This window comes from Phalacrocorax aristotelis, chromosome Z (genome assembly GCF_949628215.1).
Source record: "Phalacrocorax aristotelis chromosome Z, bGulAri2.1, whole genome shotgun sequence".
Classification (NCBI taxonomy): domain Eukaryota; kingdom Metazoa; phylum Chordata; class Aves; order Suliformes; family Phalacrocoracidae; genus Phalacrocorax; species Phalacrocorax aristotelis.
This window is the reverse complement of record NC_134311.1, coordinates 1,384,262-1,401,066: the sequence shown is the minus strand read 5'-3', so window position 1 is coordinate 1,401,066 and position 16,805 is coordinate 1,384,262. Positions and strand designations below refer to the sequence as shown.

The 16,805-nt window shown below is 43.7% G+C and overlaps 1 protein-coding gene across 2 annotated transcripts in view; it reads right to left on the bottom strand.

Moving 5' to 3' along the window:
- SKIC3 (SKI3 subunit of superkiller complex) overlaps positions 1 to 16,805 on the bottom strand; it is a 54,591-nt gene that overhangs the window by 37,583 nt on the left and 203 nt on the right. For both annotated transcript variants that reach the window (XR_012657911.1, XM_075078416.1), the window contains exons 2-11: positions 16,515 to 16,626; positions 15,004 to 15,101; positions 13,786 to 13,929; positions 12,645 to 12,736; positions 11,894 to 11,969; positions 10,383 to 10,523; positions 6,344 to 6,442; positions 6,139 to 6,247; positions 4,168 to 4,308; positions 2,384 to 2,485 (exon numbers count right to left, since the gene is read on the bottom strand). Coding sequence is in view for 1 of the 2 variants with exons in the window: in XM_075078416.1 (XP_074934517.1) it covers positions 2,384 to 2,485; positions 4,168 to 4,308; positions 6,139 to 6,247; positions 6,344 to 6,442; positions 10,383 to 10,523; positions 11,894 to 11,969; positions 12,645 to 12,736; positions 13,786 to 13,929; positions 15,004 to 15,093 (994 nt within the window). In the remaining variant the exon portion in view is untranslated. The remainder of the gene's footprint in view (positions 1 to 2,383; positions 2,486 to 4,167; positions 4,309 to 6,138; positions 6,248 to 6,343; positions 6,443 to 10,382; positions 10,524 to 11,893; positions 11,970 to 12,644; positions 12,737 to 13,785; positions 13,930 to 15,003; positions 15,102 to 16,514; positions 16,627 to 16,805) is intronic.

Sequence of the window (16,805 nt, the reverse complement as noted above, 5' to 3'; positions counted from 1 at the left end):
AGCACTGTTAAATGTCTTCATCAGTGACACAGACAGTGGGATCGAGGGGGGCTTAAAGGGGGGCTGTGGGAAGGATGGGGGCGACCTCTTTAGCAAGGCCTGCTGTGACAGGACATGGGGTGATGGTCTCAAACTGAAAGATGGTAGATTTAGCCTGGAATTAGGAAGAAATTTTTTATGCGGAAGTGGTGAAACCCTGGCCCAGGTTGCCCAGAGAGGTGGTTGATGCCCCATCCCTGGACACATCCCAGGTCAGGCTGGACGGGGCTCTGAGCGACCTGCTCTAGTTGCAGATGTCCCTGCTCACTGCAGTGGGTTGGACTTGATGGCCTCTAAAGGTCCCTCCCAACCCAAACCATTCTGTGATTCTATGATTCTGTGAAAACCAAGTATTTCTGGTGAGTCTCTTTAACATGGGGGAGGGATTGAATACTGTCAAGCAATGGTGAAGCAGGGGCGTTATAGGGCGCGGAGTGTTTCAGAGTGACGGGCTGGCAGGCGCCCAGCTGATAACGTCCCAAGTGGGTGTGGACCCCACGGAAAGAGGAGAGCTTATTACCGTCAAGGTGAAAGGACTGTTAGAATAGAGGAAGTACAAAAGGCTGCTTGTGTCCAGGCAATGTATGAAAGAGGGCTTCAAGGGGTACTGATGGCTGCACTGCTGGACCCTAGACCTCTCACTGGAGGGCTACTGGATGCCTTGAAAATACATGTTCAGTCTCTCAGGGAAAGGATTCAGAGGGCCAATAAACACCATCAGCAAAACCCTCAGAGTCCGCCCCTGCATGTGCTGATGTGGGCAGAGACGTTACACAGCACAGTCACCCACAGCACAAGGTGCAGCTGAGTAGGCAGGCCAGTTGCAAACCTCACCCCGGATGGCCCTTCCCTCCCCCACGACCCTGTGCCCTCCTGAGGTAACCTGGGTAAAACCTACAGTCCAGGAAGGAAAAATCTTTGGTGAAAGGCACTGGTGCTGGTAGTATCATGGGTGATATGTTGCATGGGCATTACACCGATCATATCTGATGGAGGCTGGTGGAATTGTTAAAGGGAACAATTAGGGACCAGGGAGACAGGGTAACTGCCCCTCCATATGTTAGCACAACCGAGCCTGTCCTGCCCCTGAGGGAGGAGCTGAAAGGGTTAAAAAAAAAGGAGGAGCTGCTGTTTGGGGTTTGGGCTGCCTACTCTGCATGATGAATTTCTGCCAATGGCCCACGGACAAGAAGTCTCGTAAACATGTTACCATGGGCTCAAGGTGAATGAGTTTAGAACTCCTAATCAACATGGGGGCCAAATTAGTTTTCTAAATAGAGAACAAGCTAAGGAGTTAGAAATTTAACCATCAAGGAAAGCCATAAACCTTTCTTCTACAGGTGTAGCAGAAAGATGTCCCTTAGCTAGAACCCAGCTCTGCTTACCTAGGGAAAAGTGGATGACGGCAATGGAAGTGGCTCTGAGCCATTATAAACATTATAAAATGTTGGGATTCGATGTGCTGGCAGGCAAATGATGGCATCTGCCTGATGGTGGGGTGTGGAGTTTTGGATGCAGAGGGACAGAGGCCACCCTTGTGGGGACTTTGCAAGTTGCCCCACTACCACCATAATCTAGAGTGACTCATGTCCCTCAATATCCATCACCAACCACTGCCAAACAAGACAAATTACAAACACGTGGTAATTAGTGACCTTGAGAAGAGACAGATCATAAGCCGCACACACTCCCCTTACACCTTTCCAGTCTGGCCAGTCCGTAAGCCAGGTGGGCAATGGTGGTTGACAGTTGACTACAGGAGGTTAAACAGAAATACCCCACCAGTAACTGCTGCTGTCCCGAGTGCAACTTCAATAGTGGCAGCAATACATGCAGCTGCCCACCTGTAGGTGGCCACCCTGGATGTTACAGGCTTTTTTTTTTATGATTTCCCTAAGAGAGGAAGATAAATCCCAGTTTGCTTTTACTTGGGAAGGGACGTAGTACCCCTTTAATCAACTCCCACAAGGATACACTCTCCCACTATTGCCCATAATGCCTTAGCCAAACTCCTCGACTCTGTAGAATTGCCACCAGGCACCCCCATATATCAATATATAGATGATATCATAGCTGATGAAGATGACAAAGACCAGGTGGGGCAAGTGACTGGAGCTGTCTGGAACCTGCTGACAAAGAATAGGCTAGATATCCCGCCCTCTGAACACCAAGGTCCCGGACAAGAAAATGATGAGAAGCAGAGGACACCAGCACAAGCCATGAGACTGCAAAAAGCAAAGGGCTATGACTGCTGCTGACTCAGACCTACCATGCAAAGCCCTGTGGCTGGACTACATAAAGTGGTGTACCACTCTAGTTGCCCTTTCAATTAGCGGGCAGTTACCTTGATTGCAGGACAGGACGGCATCCCTGTATTTGTGAATCTTCACCTGTGCCTTTGCCAAATAATGCCATGCTGCTGGACACTGGCTAGTCTTCTGCAAACCTAATAAAACAAGAGTTTAAAAAAGGCAGTAAAAAAAGTTGCTCAGGGCTGCAAAGACACTGTAACTGGCAGATGCTGTATTACCACATCATGCCATCAAAACCACATTATCAACCAAACAATACGACTTAATTTTTTCTTTCAGTCTTATTTTAAACTATTTTAGACATACAGGCTTCCATGCAGTAACCAAAGACTAAGAAGCACATAAGCTTCTGTTAGACTTAATTTTGCATGTAACAGTACACTTAGAAAAAGGGGGAAAAAGTGAGGAAATATACAACACTGGCTTAAGGTAGACTTTTGTTTCAAAAAGAAAAGTGTCCTTCACTTCGAGCAGACATTAACATCAGGAACGTCTAGACTGCTTTATAAAGTTTTTCTCAGAAACCAGAAAAGGCCCATAGAACTTGAAGACAGAAAAAAAAAAAAAAAAGTGGCAGGAACGATTCACTGAAACTTCCTGATAAACTGGCCCTAATTAAAGATTCTGTAATAAAACTGAATTTGAGTCTTGATATATATGTATGTTTTACTACTAAATAACACCTTGAAGCTTCAATGACTAAAATGCAAACACTTGGCTTACTGAGAAAGACATTATTTCCAAGCTTTAAACATTCTTGCTGGTATCAAAAGCCTTGCCCTTTGCATTCTCCCCTTCATGAGCAGAGTATTACACATAAAAGTAAAAATAAATAAATAAAATTATTTGAGAGATGTATCTTCTGTCAAAAACAGGATGTATGTTTTGCCAAAACGTCCAAAGGCCATTTAGGTCAGAAGAAGTTGCCTTCCATGGAAGCCTTTTTCCTCTTAAGCAACTTAAATTTTTATTTTAGATTTTAGGGAAGACACGCTATTTCACTGTGGGTAAGCTACTGTAGAATATTCTGAAATCCAATTTCAGAAACAACATTTTTTAAACCTGGGTGAAAGGATGCAGGATATCACAGCGTAGCCTGACTGACTCCTGATTGCTTAGGTCACAGATGCTTATTTACCCAGCCTTCTCAACAAGCAGTTTTGAATTATCCATGGCCAGCACAGTGAGAGCGGAGAGTCCTTATTTCCCACTAGTATACTTATGAAAAATTTTCAAAGAGCTTTGCCATTTCAATACAAGCAAGATAATTACAGATTAGTAAGCCAACTCTTCAGCAATTCTGGCTACTGTAAAAAAAAAAAATCCTCTGATATTCCTCTTTAGATACCCAGTGCAAGTGTTTACCCAATGTAAGTGTTAAAGAGGTCTTAAAATGATGTAACTTTAAAAGGAAGTAATTTTTGTTCAGGTATAGAAATGCAGTGACTCAATTAGAGGAGCTGCATTACATTTTACTTCATAAATTCCATATTCCTTCAACAATTGCTGTTGCTATATTTACTGCTTCATGTAGGTATTCACCAATAACAGATTAAAAAAAGGTTTAAAGTTTATCACACTGAACTACTACAGAGCAGACAATAACAGCAATGACCGTCTTCAGAGATGTTATACCTAAAGCTGTATTTTAAAAAAATTCAATCCCCAGTCAGAGAAAGTCTTGAATATTCTTTCAAAATCTAGCTGGTCTTAGAACTGGCAAAGTACTACGCAAGTGTAAGATTCCCAAAATATCCAGCATAAATTAGCTGGTGTTGAAGTTACAGAGTACTTACACCTCATATTACACATTTACCTTCAGTAAGGCTCTTAACAGCCTCCTGGTATTTCTTTTCTTGGAGGCATTTTATACCAAAACCAATGATTCCTGGACCACTGCTTGTGTCCATCTCCAAAAGCCTAGAAAAACAGTGCAGAGCCTCCTCTGACAAAGTACCTAGTTTCAGAAAAAGAAATATTTTCTAGTTTTAGGTGAAAAATAAAATATAGCAGCATACCTTATCTACATAAATATGACCTTTATCCTCCGAGCTCAAAGTAATGAATTTATAACTAAACTTTTGTCCAAAAGTACCCCATACTTATCACCCTCCACCCCCAAAACCAAACCCAGAAAACAACCAGTAATCTAAATACGCGGTACCACCAAACAGAATAATCTGTCAGTTTGAAACCTGAATTTTTAACCACTCACGTTCAATTACTACAGGTATACTATTATTCTTAATTAAGAGCTAAATCCTTCAAATGCTTTTCATGCAAGCCCAGCTGAATGCCCATTTGTCAAAATCTGCCTCAAATAAATAAAAATAATTTCCTTCCTGAGCAGGCCTTGTGTTCCTGCAAATTTGCTGTGACAAGCTTCCTGAAACAGTCTTGCTGTGAAAACATGTAATTTAAAGTCTTGGCTTAATTTTAACCGATGCCACTAGCTTTTTACACTTATGCTTAGCTGTGACTGTAGACTTGGCAGTCCTTGCTTAAAACAGCTATTGTGTCTTGCAGCAACAGTCTCCGGACAACTGTTTTCTTTAAAAAGTTATGGACTCATTTGATATAAAGGTTGCCTTTGATTTACATTTGGTAAAGATGACTGACAATGCATCTGAGTGACAAGCCAACAAGTTCGGGGCATAAAGGACTATGACATGGTTGGAATGACTCAGATATAAACAAACAGCCTCACTAAAACCTAAGCATCACCCTCCTCACCCCAAGATACCTGTGGGATGGTGAGATGTGGTCAGAGCATTGGCATATAAGAACTCTGCCAACCAGATGCTCCTTTTCCTTTGGAAATCAGTTTCTGCATGTTTCTCTGAACTGTAAAGCATTCTTATGTGGAAATGAGAGTATGGGCCTCATTTGTCTTCATCATTTCAAACCAAAGCAAAAAATTCTCTCTTGTTTTATGTTACTACAGTATTCCACGAAGCCTACCTTCAAAACCGGAAAAGGCATTGTTCTACCTAAGCTGAAAGTTATTTCTCTTTATATAAACCAGAGCGTTTTTTTCCCCATTTTCTTTTTTTGTTTTAAAAAGAAATAAAATCAACTTCTGATGCCTTAAACAATAAATTGAAAGACCAGAGTTTAGTAGTTATCTTTGAAAATGCTGAGGAAGTGTCCAATGCTATTGCAATGTTGTTTAGTGAACTACTTAAAACAGCAGTTGTTTATGTTCAGATACCTGCACTACTGAACACACCATGTTTTGGTTTTTTTTCCTCAGAGATTCTCCTTTTCTTAGAAGAAATATCTAAACAGATATAAACAGATCTCTCTATTCCCTTCTCACCAGGCATTCTTTTGAAAAAAAGTTTCACAAGTGTTTGGTTTTATCGCCAAAAGAGAATTTCTGTGTCAGGAATAACCCAAATGTAGCCCGTCTTCAGCCTCAGAGCACTGGTTAACATTCTCCATTCCCTCTTCTATGCCTACGAAGCTACCCTTCGTCTATCCGGAGAGGCTGCTTTTGAGTTTTGCAAGGCATTCTTTCTTTGCAACTTTGTACACTGCCAGAGTTGGACTTAACTCAAAGAAGTTTTTTGCCACTTTACAGTCACCACTCAGTTACAGAGCTAGGAAATAGCAAAGCATAGGACTGAACACTTTTCATTTCCAGACAGGCAGAAATATAACATAAAAGTAAGTAGTGCACATGTATTAGGTTGTGAAAGGTAACAACTACCAAAAATATTGGCAGAAAACTAACTATAAAAGAAACATTTTAAGCCCCAAAAATGTCTAAACCCATCCTACTCACCGGACTGAATAAAATGCAAGCAGAGTACTTCTAAAGGATAACTCACAGTAGGATACAAAGCCATCATATCATTACAAGCCTTTTCCAACCTAGCTGTTTCACCAGGAAACTTGAAAGGAAAAAAAAAAAGTAGTTATTTGTGTGAATTATCAGATGTGGAATATTGTATCTATTCACTAATGAAGATAAATTAACATAACCTTACTTTTGACAGGCACTGAATAAAGTCCTTGTAAAGATTTTGGTGGTCTGCACCAGGAATAGTGTCAGCAGAGTTCACTGCATGTTCAAATGCAGTCAAAAGCTGAAATGAGAAATAATTAGGAGTGCAACAAACAATCACAGAATCACAGCATGGCGGGGGCTGGAAGGGCCCTCTGGAGCTCACCCCGTCCCACCCCCTGCTGGAGCAGGCACCCCCAGAGCAGGGGCACAGGGCCGCATCCAGGCGGGGGGTGAGTGTCTCCAGGGAAGGGACCCCACAGCCTCTCTGGGCAGCCTGTGCCCCTGCTCTGGCACCCGCACAGCAAAGGGGTTTCTCCTCATGTTCAGGTGGAACTTCCCATGTTCCAGCTTGTGCCCGTGGCCCCTTGGCCTGGCGTTGGGCACCGCTGGAAAGAGCCTGGCCCCATCCCCCTGACACCCACCCTTTAGATATTTATAGGTACTGATGAGATACCTCTCACCCTCTGGGGGCTGGGATGCCCGAGAGCCAGCCTTAGCAGTAAAGACCAAGGCAAAGAAGGCATTCAGTAACTCTGCCTTCTTTGCTTCCGGCATCACCAGGGCCCCTTTCTTGTTCAGCAGTGGGACCACTGTATCCCCAGTCTTCCTTTTACTACTGATGTATCTAAAGAAGCCCTTCTTGTTGTCCTTTATATCCCTTGCCAGATTTAATTCCAAGTGGGCCTTGGCCTTCCTCGTTGCATCTCTGCACACCCTGACAATATTCCTATATTCCTCCCAAGTGGCCAGTCCCTTTTTCCACATACTGTGAACCTCCCTCTTCTGTTTGAGTTTCTCTGGAAACTCTTTGCTCATCCATGCGGGTCTCCTGGCTCCTCTGCCTGACTTCTTCCTCCTGGGGATGCACTGATCTTGAGCTCGGAGGAGGTGGACCTTGAATATTGACCAGCTCTCTTGGACCCCCCTGCTTTCTAGAGCCCTAGCCCATGGGATTCCTCCTAGCAGGTCTTTGAAGAGGCCAAAGTTGGCTCTCCTGAAGTCCAGGGTTGTAATCTGACTTCTTGTCCTGCTTCTACCACACAGTAACCTGAACTTGATCATCTCATGGTCACTGCAGCCGAGGACACCCCCAACTCTCATATCCTCAACCAGCCCTTCTTTGTTCACAAGGCCCAGCAGCACATCTCGCCTCATTGACTCCTCCACCACTTGCATCAAAAATTTGCCCTCGATGCTCTGCAGGAACCTTCTGGATCATGCACGGCTCGCACTGTTGCTTTTCCAGCAAATATCAGTGTGGTTGAAGTCCCCCATGAGGACCGGGGCCTGCGATTGCAAATCTACTTCCAGCTGTCTGTAGGCGGCTTCATCAACTTCCTCTTCTTGATCAGGTGGCCTGCAGCCAACACCCACAACAGTGTCACCTATATTTGGCTGTCCCTTAATTTTTACCCACAAGCTCTCAGTTTGTTCTCCTTCCACTCCAAGGCAGAGCTCAATGCATTGCAGTTGCTCCCTCACATAAAGACCAACTCCCCCACCTTGCCTTGCTGGTCTGTTGTTCCTGAAAAGCCTCTAGCTATCCATGACCACACTCCAGTCATGTGAGCTATCCCACCATGTCTCTGTGATTGCAATGAGATCGTGGCCCTGCGACCACACACAGACCTCTAGTTCCTCCTGTTTATTCCCCATGCTGCGTGCATTGGTGTACAGGCATTTCAGAGAGGTACCTGAGCACCCAGGTTTTCCTGGAGGAGTATGCAAGGACCCCTCTTGAGGTGGTTGGTCTCCTGGTTGCCATCTTGTGAGGCAGCTAAGGCACCTTTATCACTTCTCTGGTTGACCTGTCTTATTCCCTCGCTGTATGTGATGGCATTAGCATTGCCACTTTGGCCCCCACCCCATGAGTCCCTCAGTTTAAAGCCCTCCACATCAAGCTGGCCGGCCTCCTGCCAAAGATTCCCTTGCCTCTTCCAGACAGGTGGAGTCCATCCCTCCCTTAGCAGGCTATGGCTGCTGAAGAATATCCTGCTGTCATAAAAGCCAAAACCCTCACATTGACACCAGCCACGTAACCAAGAGTTGATTTGTGTTATTCACCCGTTTTCTCCAACAGGCAATATGGAGAAGATAACTTGGGCATCAATATTTTTCACTTTCACAATGACCCTGTGAAAATGCTATCTTTACTGAATAGAGTGTTTCAGCCGGAAGGGACATAAAACAATTGCCTAGCCCAACGGCCTGACCCCTTCAGGGCTGACCAGAAGTTAGAGCACGTTATTCAGGGCATTGCACAACGGGCTTTTAAGCACTGGCAGGCTTGTGGCATTGACCACCTCTCCCAGAAGCCTGTTCCGGGGTTTGACCACCCTCTCAGTACAGAAATGCTGCCATGCATCCAGTCGGAACCTCCCCTGGCACAGCTTTGAACCATTCCCCACATCTCCTGTCACTGGATCCCAGGGAGAAGAGCTCAGCACCTCCCTCTCCTTGTCCTCCTCAGGAAGCTGCAGAGAGCCATGAGGTGGCCCCTCAGCCTCCTCTTCTCCGAACTAGGCAAGCCCAAAGTCCTTAGCCGTTCCCCATAGGACATGCCTTCCTGTCCTTCCACAGTTAAGTGGACAGTTACATGTTACTATCTGGATCCTACTCATTAAGTTCACACTAGTACTGTGGACAAAGGAAGACACAAAGCAAGTTCCTTAACATGAAGTAGTACTCAAATAGGATCCAAACCACATTAATTGTCCAGTACAATAGGAAACAGCTATGTACTGTTTCATAACGTAAGAGGGGTAAAAGGGAGGCAAAAGTTTTAAAAACATAGATTCTTCTTCACACCTAATCCCAATTCAGAGAAGGACTTAGTACCACAAACCCTAGGTTACTATCCTCTATGGTTAGCTGTCAGCCCTCCCCACTGCTCTGTTCTAGAAATCCAGCCTCTTATTTCTTGACTCCTTATCCATGGGAGAACACAGGCACCACAGAATGTGGGCTACCAAACAGACATGCTGAACACAAAGCCGCCCACAGCATGTCATAAGTGAAATACTGACTTGGTTGCCTCCAATGCCACACCTTTCCACGTTCAGATGCTTTACTCAGAAATGCAGTAAACCATAGATTTGCACGTGAAACCTGTTCCTGATATTTATGCCAGTTTCTTCTTTTTTAAACTCCTTGTCACCAAAAAAGAAAGCAGAGCTGCCTGCAGCACTTGTTTTCTATAATAGCTCGTAAGTTAGAACGTTTGCCTTCTCAAAGAGTAGAGATCCAAATTCGATTTCTTCTGTCCCTAATTATTTCAATTTGTATTTTCCACTTTTCCAGAGCACTGCTATCAACCAGATTAGTGATGAGAAATTTCCTCCCTTCCTGTTGAATGAGGTTCATCTTGCAAGAACAGATAGATCAGATAAAACTGAATTAATTTTGGCCCTAGAGAACACAGGATCAGTGTAATTTACGATCATGCTGTTTGCTCCGATTAGCTTTGACATTCTTCTAAGAAGTGAGAGCTTAAAACCTACAGAAGAAAGGAAAATTTGAACCCAAACACTGCTATCTAGGATAAGTACTATGTACGAAGAAAACGAAAGCCAGCACAAAGCTGCCTCTTTCCCTGTGGGCGGGGAAACGGGGGAGTTTCTTGCTCTGAAGAAAACCTACATTCTAGACTTTGTCAAAACTTATGCATGAGGCTTATGAGTGATGCTTCTTGTATCATGCAGAGGTAGAACAACGCATCACTGCGCTACAGCACAAACTTGGACTCCTTCAGAACTCAGAAGGCAGTTAATTAAAGAGTTCCAGGACAACTCATCGGATTTAGGTGCCTTATTCCACCTAAAGCTGATCTGAGGCTGCTGTGCCCTCACTGCTTCTGCCAGAAGGTACAAATCACCCACCCTTTCCTGAGAAGTTTAGTACTACTGAACATTAATGAGACAAGCAGTCACAAGATTTGTATGGTTTTTAAGGCTTCAGCTGCAGCCTAGCTGCACTGTGCACGTATACGATTCTAGATGAGTAGGAGTGAGAAACATTACCAACTGCTCAGTCTTATTATCCTGGTTCTGTGTACTGTCTTTCAGTAGCTGGATCATCTTCTTCCAAAGCTGATGAAGCTCTGCCTTTTCCGCACCTTCCTCCTGTTTCTTTTGTATTAGTTTCTGCCATGCTTCAGCCACCTGTCAGGAGGAAACAAATGAGCCATGCTGTCATTGTTTAAAGAACTGGAGGTCTAACACAAGCATTCCATTACTGTAAACTCTACCACACCAGGGCAGACAACAGACTAAGATTTAAATTAACAACTGAGATTTACCTGCTTTCTGATTAAAGCAATAACACGTCCCAAAACACTGTGTGGGACCTGTCTACCTTCCAAGGTACAGTAAATAAGGGAGGCAACATCAAGGGTATCAATTCTGACTCTGGCTCCTGAAGGAAATCAACAGTAAAAATAGACCTAAGCAGTCCTCTGATAAACTCTGAAGAAAAAATGGAAGCCTTGTTTGATCTACAGCACTAGGAGAAGAAACAGAACAGCAGCAGCACATGTTGAAATTCCACTGTGGAAAAATACAGAGAACTGAGAAAGAAAATAAATAGGACCCTGAAGCCTATGATTTCCTGTTGCACACAGAGCAAGTCTGCCTTCACATACTAAAATATTAACATTGAATTTAGTTTGAGAAACTGGTATATGAAGAGGCTTTGGGGCTTATTAATAGTCTTGAGCCTGATGCTAACTGATACGTAAATTTTTTCGTTTTCCATGAGTGGAGGAAAGAGGAGAAGATGACATGGAGTAAGGACATGCACCACCTTGTAAAAAAAACAACTTTTTTAAAGAGTAAAGGAAGAGTGAACTACATAACTGCAAAAATATGTATCCTGTAATATTGCTACAGAGACTATAGGCAATGTACTGTTGAACCATTCAGGCATTTAACAGCCCCACCTCGTGGCAAGCTGACAAGAACATTACTATTTCTGCAACGGTCATGCTGATGTGGACTCTAGGAGGGCATGCGCTGAAGCTTGGGTTGCCCTGGAGCAGCACTGCACACCCTTCTTGTTCTGCATGGATTACACTACATGAGCCACAGGCAATCATGTTCAGGTCATGTACAAATTCCACCTCACCCTCTGGCATGAAGTATCAGGGACAGCCTAGGATCACCACACCAGTGAAGGACTAATCAGATACCTAGAACTGGCCAAGCCAGGCAAAGGACACCTGACTCACGCATACTGCACATAAATGTGCATTTGGGATCAAGCCTGACTTCTGCAAATAAAGCAGAACGAAGCTGCCTGCACCCTTTCAGCCTGTATTCTTTGTCAAGTTTTGACAGTTTAATGGCTTGCACCCAAGTCTTATGCAGTGGAAAAGAAAGGAATATAGTTAAAATCAGTTCTTTCTGGTCATGGTAAACAAGGGGACCTTTGGTATGTGGCCCAAAAGATTGGGGATTCCTTGATGTAAAGTAACTAGTCCTAACAAGAAACTCCCGTTTGATCAGAAAACAGAAAAGTAAAGTAGTCAACTCACCTCTAAGTACTTCTGTTCTTGATGATATAGCTCCACAAGCTTGTTACATACATCACACCATTTCTGCTTGTCACCACTATAAAGGAGGAAGAAAATCCCACACAAACAAGCTAAGTTTTCCATAAAACAGTATAACTTTTTTCTAACTCTGACAAATATTTTATTAGTAGGTTCAGTTGCCCAACAAATATTCAGAATAAATACTACAGATTGCCTGAGAAGTTTTACTCACTTCTGTTGTAACTGAGTAAAAAAAAAAATGTTACGGGATTATACTCTTCTTGAACAATTTTTCAAATTAAGGAACAAATTGACACTCCAGTCAGTTACGGTGAAAGCTGAGAGTTAGGTTTGTTTAGAGTTGTACCTATATGAATCAGATGACATATATTCTGTGATCTTAAAAGCAGAAATAAACAAGCCTACTTATCAATGCAGACAATTAACTGTCAGAGCTAAATGCATCAAGGCAGCGAGTTTAGACAGAGGACACACGGTGACATTAGAATCCTCTACACTACTAACCTCACGTTCAATTATTCCGAGAGTTTTTGTCTGATCAAAAGGACAGGATCAAGAAACCTTATACAGGCACAGAAAACCTTAGTAACAAGTGCTTACCCACTGATGTGACAAGGCTTTAAAAAAAACAAACAAACAAAAAAAACTTTCAGACTATCCTATGTATCAGCAACAAGCACTCACTGAACCAGAAATCTTAGACTGAATTATAGTGTTCAATATTCTTCACCTTTCATAGAGTTCCAAGAGCTTTTGGTAAACATCTGCTAAGTCTCCTTTGACATCTGTTTGGTTGGATTTCTCATATAAATTTGCTAATCCCTTTAAAAAGAAAGATAAAAAATAAGTAAGATTTATTGTCAACAGTTATGTGTTATCAGAATGCTGCAACAACAGTCTACAAAAATTATTTCATTGCCTTCAGTGGGGTCAAGTGTTAATGTCGCAGTCTCTAAGCAGAATCTACCCTCGTACTTCTGTACAGCCTTATGAATCTACTTATTTTAAATTAAAAGCTTTCTTCACTTTCTTAACTAAATATTTGAAACCCATATATGTTAGATTATCTTGTCTGCATAACAGACAATACACAAAGCACATGAAGCCACAGGATAGAAGATCTATACCCAGGCATCATACCGTCTTGTATAATAACAGAAAGCCAGAATCTGACTGCAAAGCTGAGGCAATTTCAATATACCTTGAAATCAGGCACCAACAGCGACACTTTAAAAAGCTATTTATATTGAAAATGCTCAGAACCTTACTAGCTTAGAAAAATACCAATTACTGCGGTCTGGAAGACAGACCTAATATGCCACCTTATGCCTCACAAAGTCTCCAAGTAACACAACTGTGTTTTAACTACTTACTGTTATAGGCTCTCATCCACACGCCACCCAGCACACAGCTATTTTAAATTTATACTATTGTTTTTAAGTAACAACAAAATTCAGTAATGATCCACTTCATGCTAGAAGCTCAAAAAATAAGTTACTAAAATAAGTTAGACAAAACATTTTCTCTCCTATGAGAGAAGCATTGTCAAATGTTTCTTGAGCTACAAGCATGGAAATTCCTAAGTGTGGACAAACTTACTGCATCTGTTTCAATTCACATTCTCCCTTGCGTATTTCAATGCAATCTGGTCTATGCAAGAAATACAAACTTAAATATACTGGAACCAAAGTTTACCCTGCTGTAGACATGTAGCCACCCACGGCTTTACTTTGGACACAAAAATATGAAGCTTCGGTGGAGCTAAGGACCTCAAGAATGCACGACAAGTCTCAACTCTGCTTTGCTCCCCTATTTAACTCCATAGTGACACTTTTCAGAGAAAGAAAAAGTGAATCCGGACATATACGTACCTGCCATGCCAGTAACTGGTTTGGTTCAAGTTCAATTGCCTTCTTATATGCTCCTTTGGCTTGATCAGGCTGCTCTAACTCAGCAGCTGCCAGGCCAATAAATACCCAAGCATTGTAGTTATTCTTTTCTTGCTTCAAGACTGCCTAGATGTAGACAATTTTCAGTGAAAATGATGAATGAAATGCATCCATGTATTGAGTTTCATCATTACAATTTGGTGATTTATTCTGTATGGCAATATTAGAAGTTAACTTATTTTTAGGAAAAGGCAAAGATTAGTAACGTCATCTTTTTATGCCAGATAATACTTCATATCTGAAATGTGCTGCCAGTAACCATATCTGTAGCTCAGCAATTAAAGCACTCCTATCAAGGTCTGGATAAGAAATGGATTTTATCACTATCGTTCTAGTATTAATAGTCTTATCACCACATATAATCAACGGCCAAAGGGAAGGGTGTCCTGGATTTGGCTGGGATAGAGTTAAATTTCTCATAGTAGCTAGTATGGGGCTGTGTTTTGGATTTGTGCTGGAAACAGTGGTGATAACGTGGAGATGTTTTGGCCGTTGCGAAGTAGTGCTTACACTGGTCAAGGACTTTTTCAGCTCCCCGTGCTCTGCCAGGGGCACAAGAAGCTGGGAGGGGACACAGCCGGGACAGCTGACCCAAACTGACCCATGGGATATTCCATACCATATGACGTCATGCTCAGTATATAAAGCTGGGGAAGAAGAAGGAAGGGAGGGATGTTTGGAGCGATGGCGTTTGTCTTCCCAAGTAACCATTACGTGTGATGGAGCCCTGCTTTCCTGGATATGGCTGAGCACCTGCCTGCCCATGGGAAGTAGTGAATGAATGCCTAGTTTTGCTTTGCTTCCGCGCGCAGCTTTTGCTTTACCTATTAAACTGTCTTTATCTCAAACCATGAGTTGCCTCACTTTTACTCTTCCGATTCTCTTCCCCATCCCACCAGGGGGGAGTGAGCGAGCGGCTACGTGGTGCTTGGTCGCTGACTGGGGCTAAACCATGACAAAGGGGAATAAAGGTGTACCTGTGGACAACTAACTGAACAATCAGTGAAGTTACATCTGAAAATCAGTCTCAACTATTATGTCAATAAGGTCCTCCACACTGTTACTATGCAGCTGTAGGGGCATGGGAACAGCAAACAAAATGTGCAAAAAATATTTACTTTCAAGTAAAAAATTAATTACCTTGCAATGTTTTAAGGCTTCCTTATATTCTTTATTTCGTATTGCATCTCTAGCACTCTTTAATGCTGCCTTCACCTCCTTATTTGACATTGCGGCTACTAAGTAAAAAGGACACATAATCAGTTCTTATAAAAAGATACAATGAACTTAAAACATTGTTTATATCCTCCTGTAATTGCACAGAGAGCGTTTTAAACACAGAAATGTAGTGCAAGATGCCAAAACGCACACAGCACTTAAAACTGCTGAAACAAATAATACAGTTAAAGTTAGTTACTTACGCTTAGCTCCAACACAGGATTAAGTCAATACCCCAAACAGTTACGTGACACAAAATAGCTATGCTAAAACGAAATTTTTGGTTAAGGTGTAAGACAAATTCAACTGAGAGGAGATGTGTTATATGACAGTCACCATAGTTAGACTCCTAGAAGGACACCCTGCACACAATTTCTTTTAGAAGAGGAATTACTAAGCACTGAGCTGTGCTTACGAGGCCTACTGCACTGCACTTGTGCTGAAGGGGTTCCTAAGGATCAGCATTTTTGTTGTGCGCTCTCTAGAGCAGCACCTCTGCCAGCCAGTTGTTTGTGGTCCGCAGTGCTCCCCTCCTTCCACTCACGCTTACGGTAGACCCTGCTTCCCACAGCTGTACAGTGAAAAAGAATAAGCATTTAAAGACCCACCAAGGAGGTGTTCACGCTTTTGAAGCCTGACATAATCATGCCCTATTTTGAGGTGTGTCATAAATATTTTGCCTCAAATGAAGTTTAGAAACACAACTGTCAGAACTGCCTAAAGTGGATGAGGCTGAGAAATGACACTGCTGGTGCAGGCACTGGAAGAGACTGAAAATGAGGCAAGCTAAAGAACAAAAAGACCTTTTTAGGTCATTAGGCTTTTGTAGGACTTCGAGATGCTGGAACATGTCCAGAGAAGGGCAGCGGAGCTGGGGCAGGGTCTGGAGCACAAGTGTGCTGGGGGGTGGCTGAGGGGGCTGGGGGGGTTTAGCCTGGAGAAGAGGGGGCTGAGGGGAGCCCTTCTCACTCTCTGCAGCTGCCTGAGAGGGGCTGGAGTGGGGGGGGGGGTGGTCTCTGCTCCCAAGGCACCAGTGATGGGATGAGAGGGAACGCCCCCAAGCTGTGTCAGGGGTGGTTTAGATTGGGTATGAGGGAAAATTTCTTTGCTGCAAAAGTGGTCAGGCCCTGGCACAGGCTGCCCGGGGGGGTGTGTCACCATCCCGGGGGTGGGTGTTCAAAAACAGTGCAGACGTGGCAATTGGGGCCATGGTTTAGGAGGCCTGGGGTGTTGGGTTGGTGGTTGGATCTGATGATCTTAGAGGCCTTTTCCAACCTTAATGATTCTGTGATTCTCTTAGCAGCTGAATGGCAAAAGATAAGGAGTGAATGAAGGACATAGGGAGAAATTAGTAATGAAACGGCAAAGGAAGAGGGCGGATTTCAAATATTCCCTCGGAGCCTAAAAAAACCCACAGATTCTGCCAAACTTACGTTAGCTCGACAGCTCCTGGCGACAAATCTGCTTCCTCAGAGGTCAGGGCCCCGGTGATCTTCACAAGCGCACCCCGCGGCCGTCAGCTCCCAGCCCCAGCTCCACTTTCACCTACAGCGCAAAAAGCCGCCGCGTCAGCCCGAGCCGGGCAGCCCTGCGCCGGCCTGCTCCGCGCCGCAGCCCAGGCCGAGCGGCGGCCGGGCGGGACCCCACGAGGCACGGCCGTGGGGGAACCGGCTGCGCGCCGGGGGCATCCGCCGGGCCCGCCGGCCACCTCTGCGGGAAGGAGA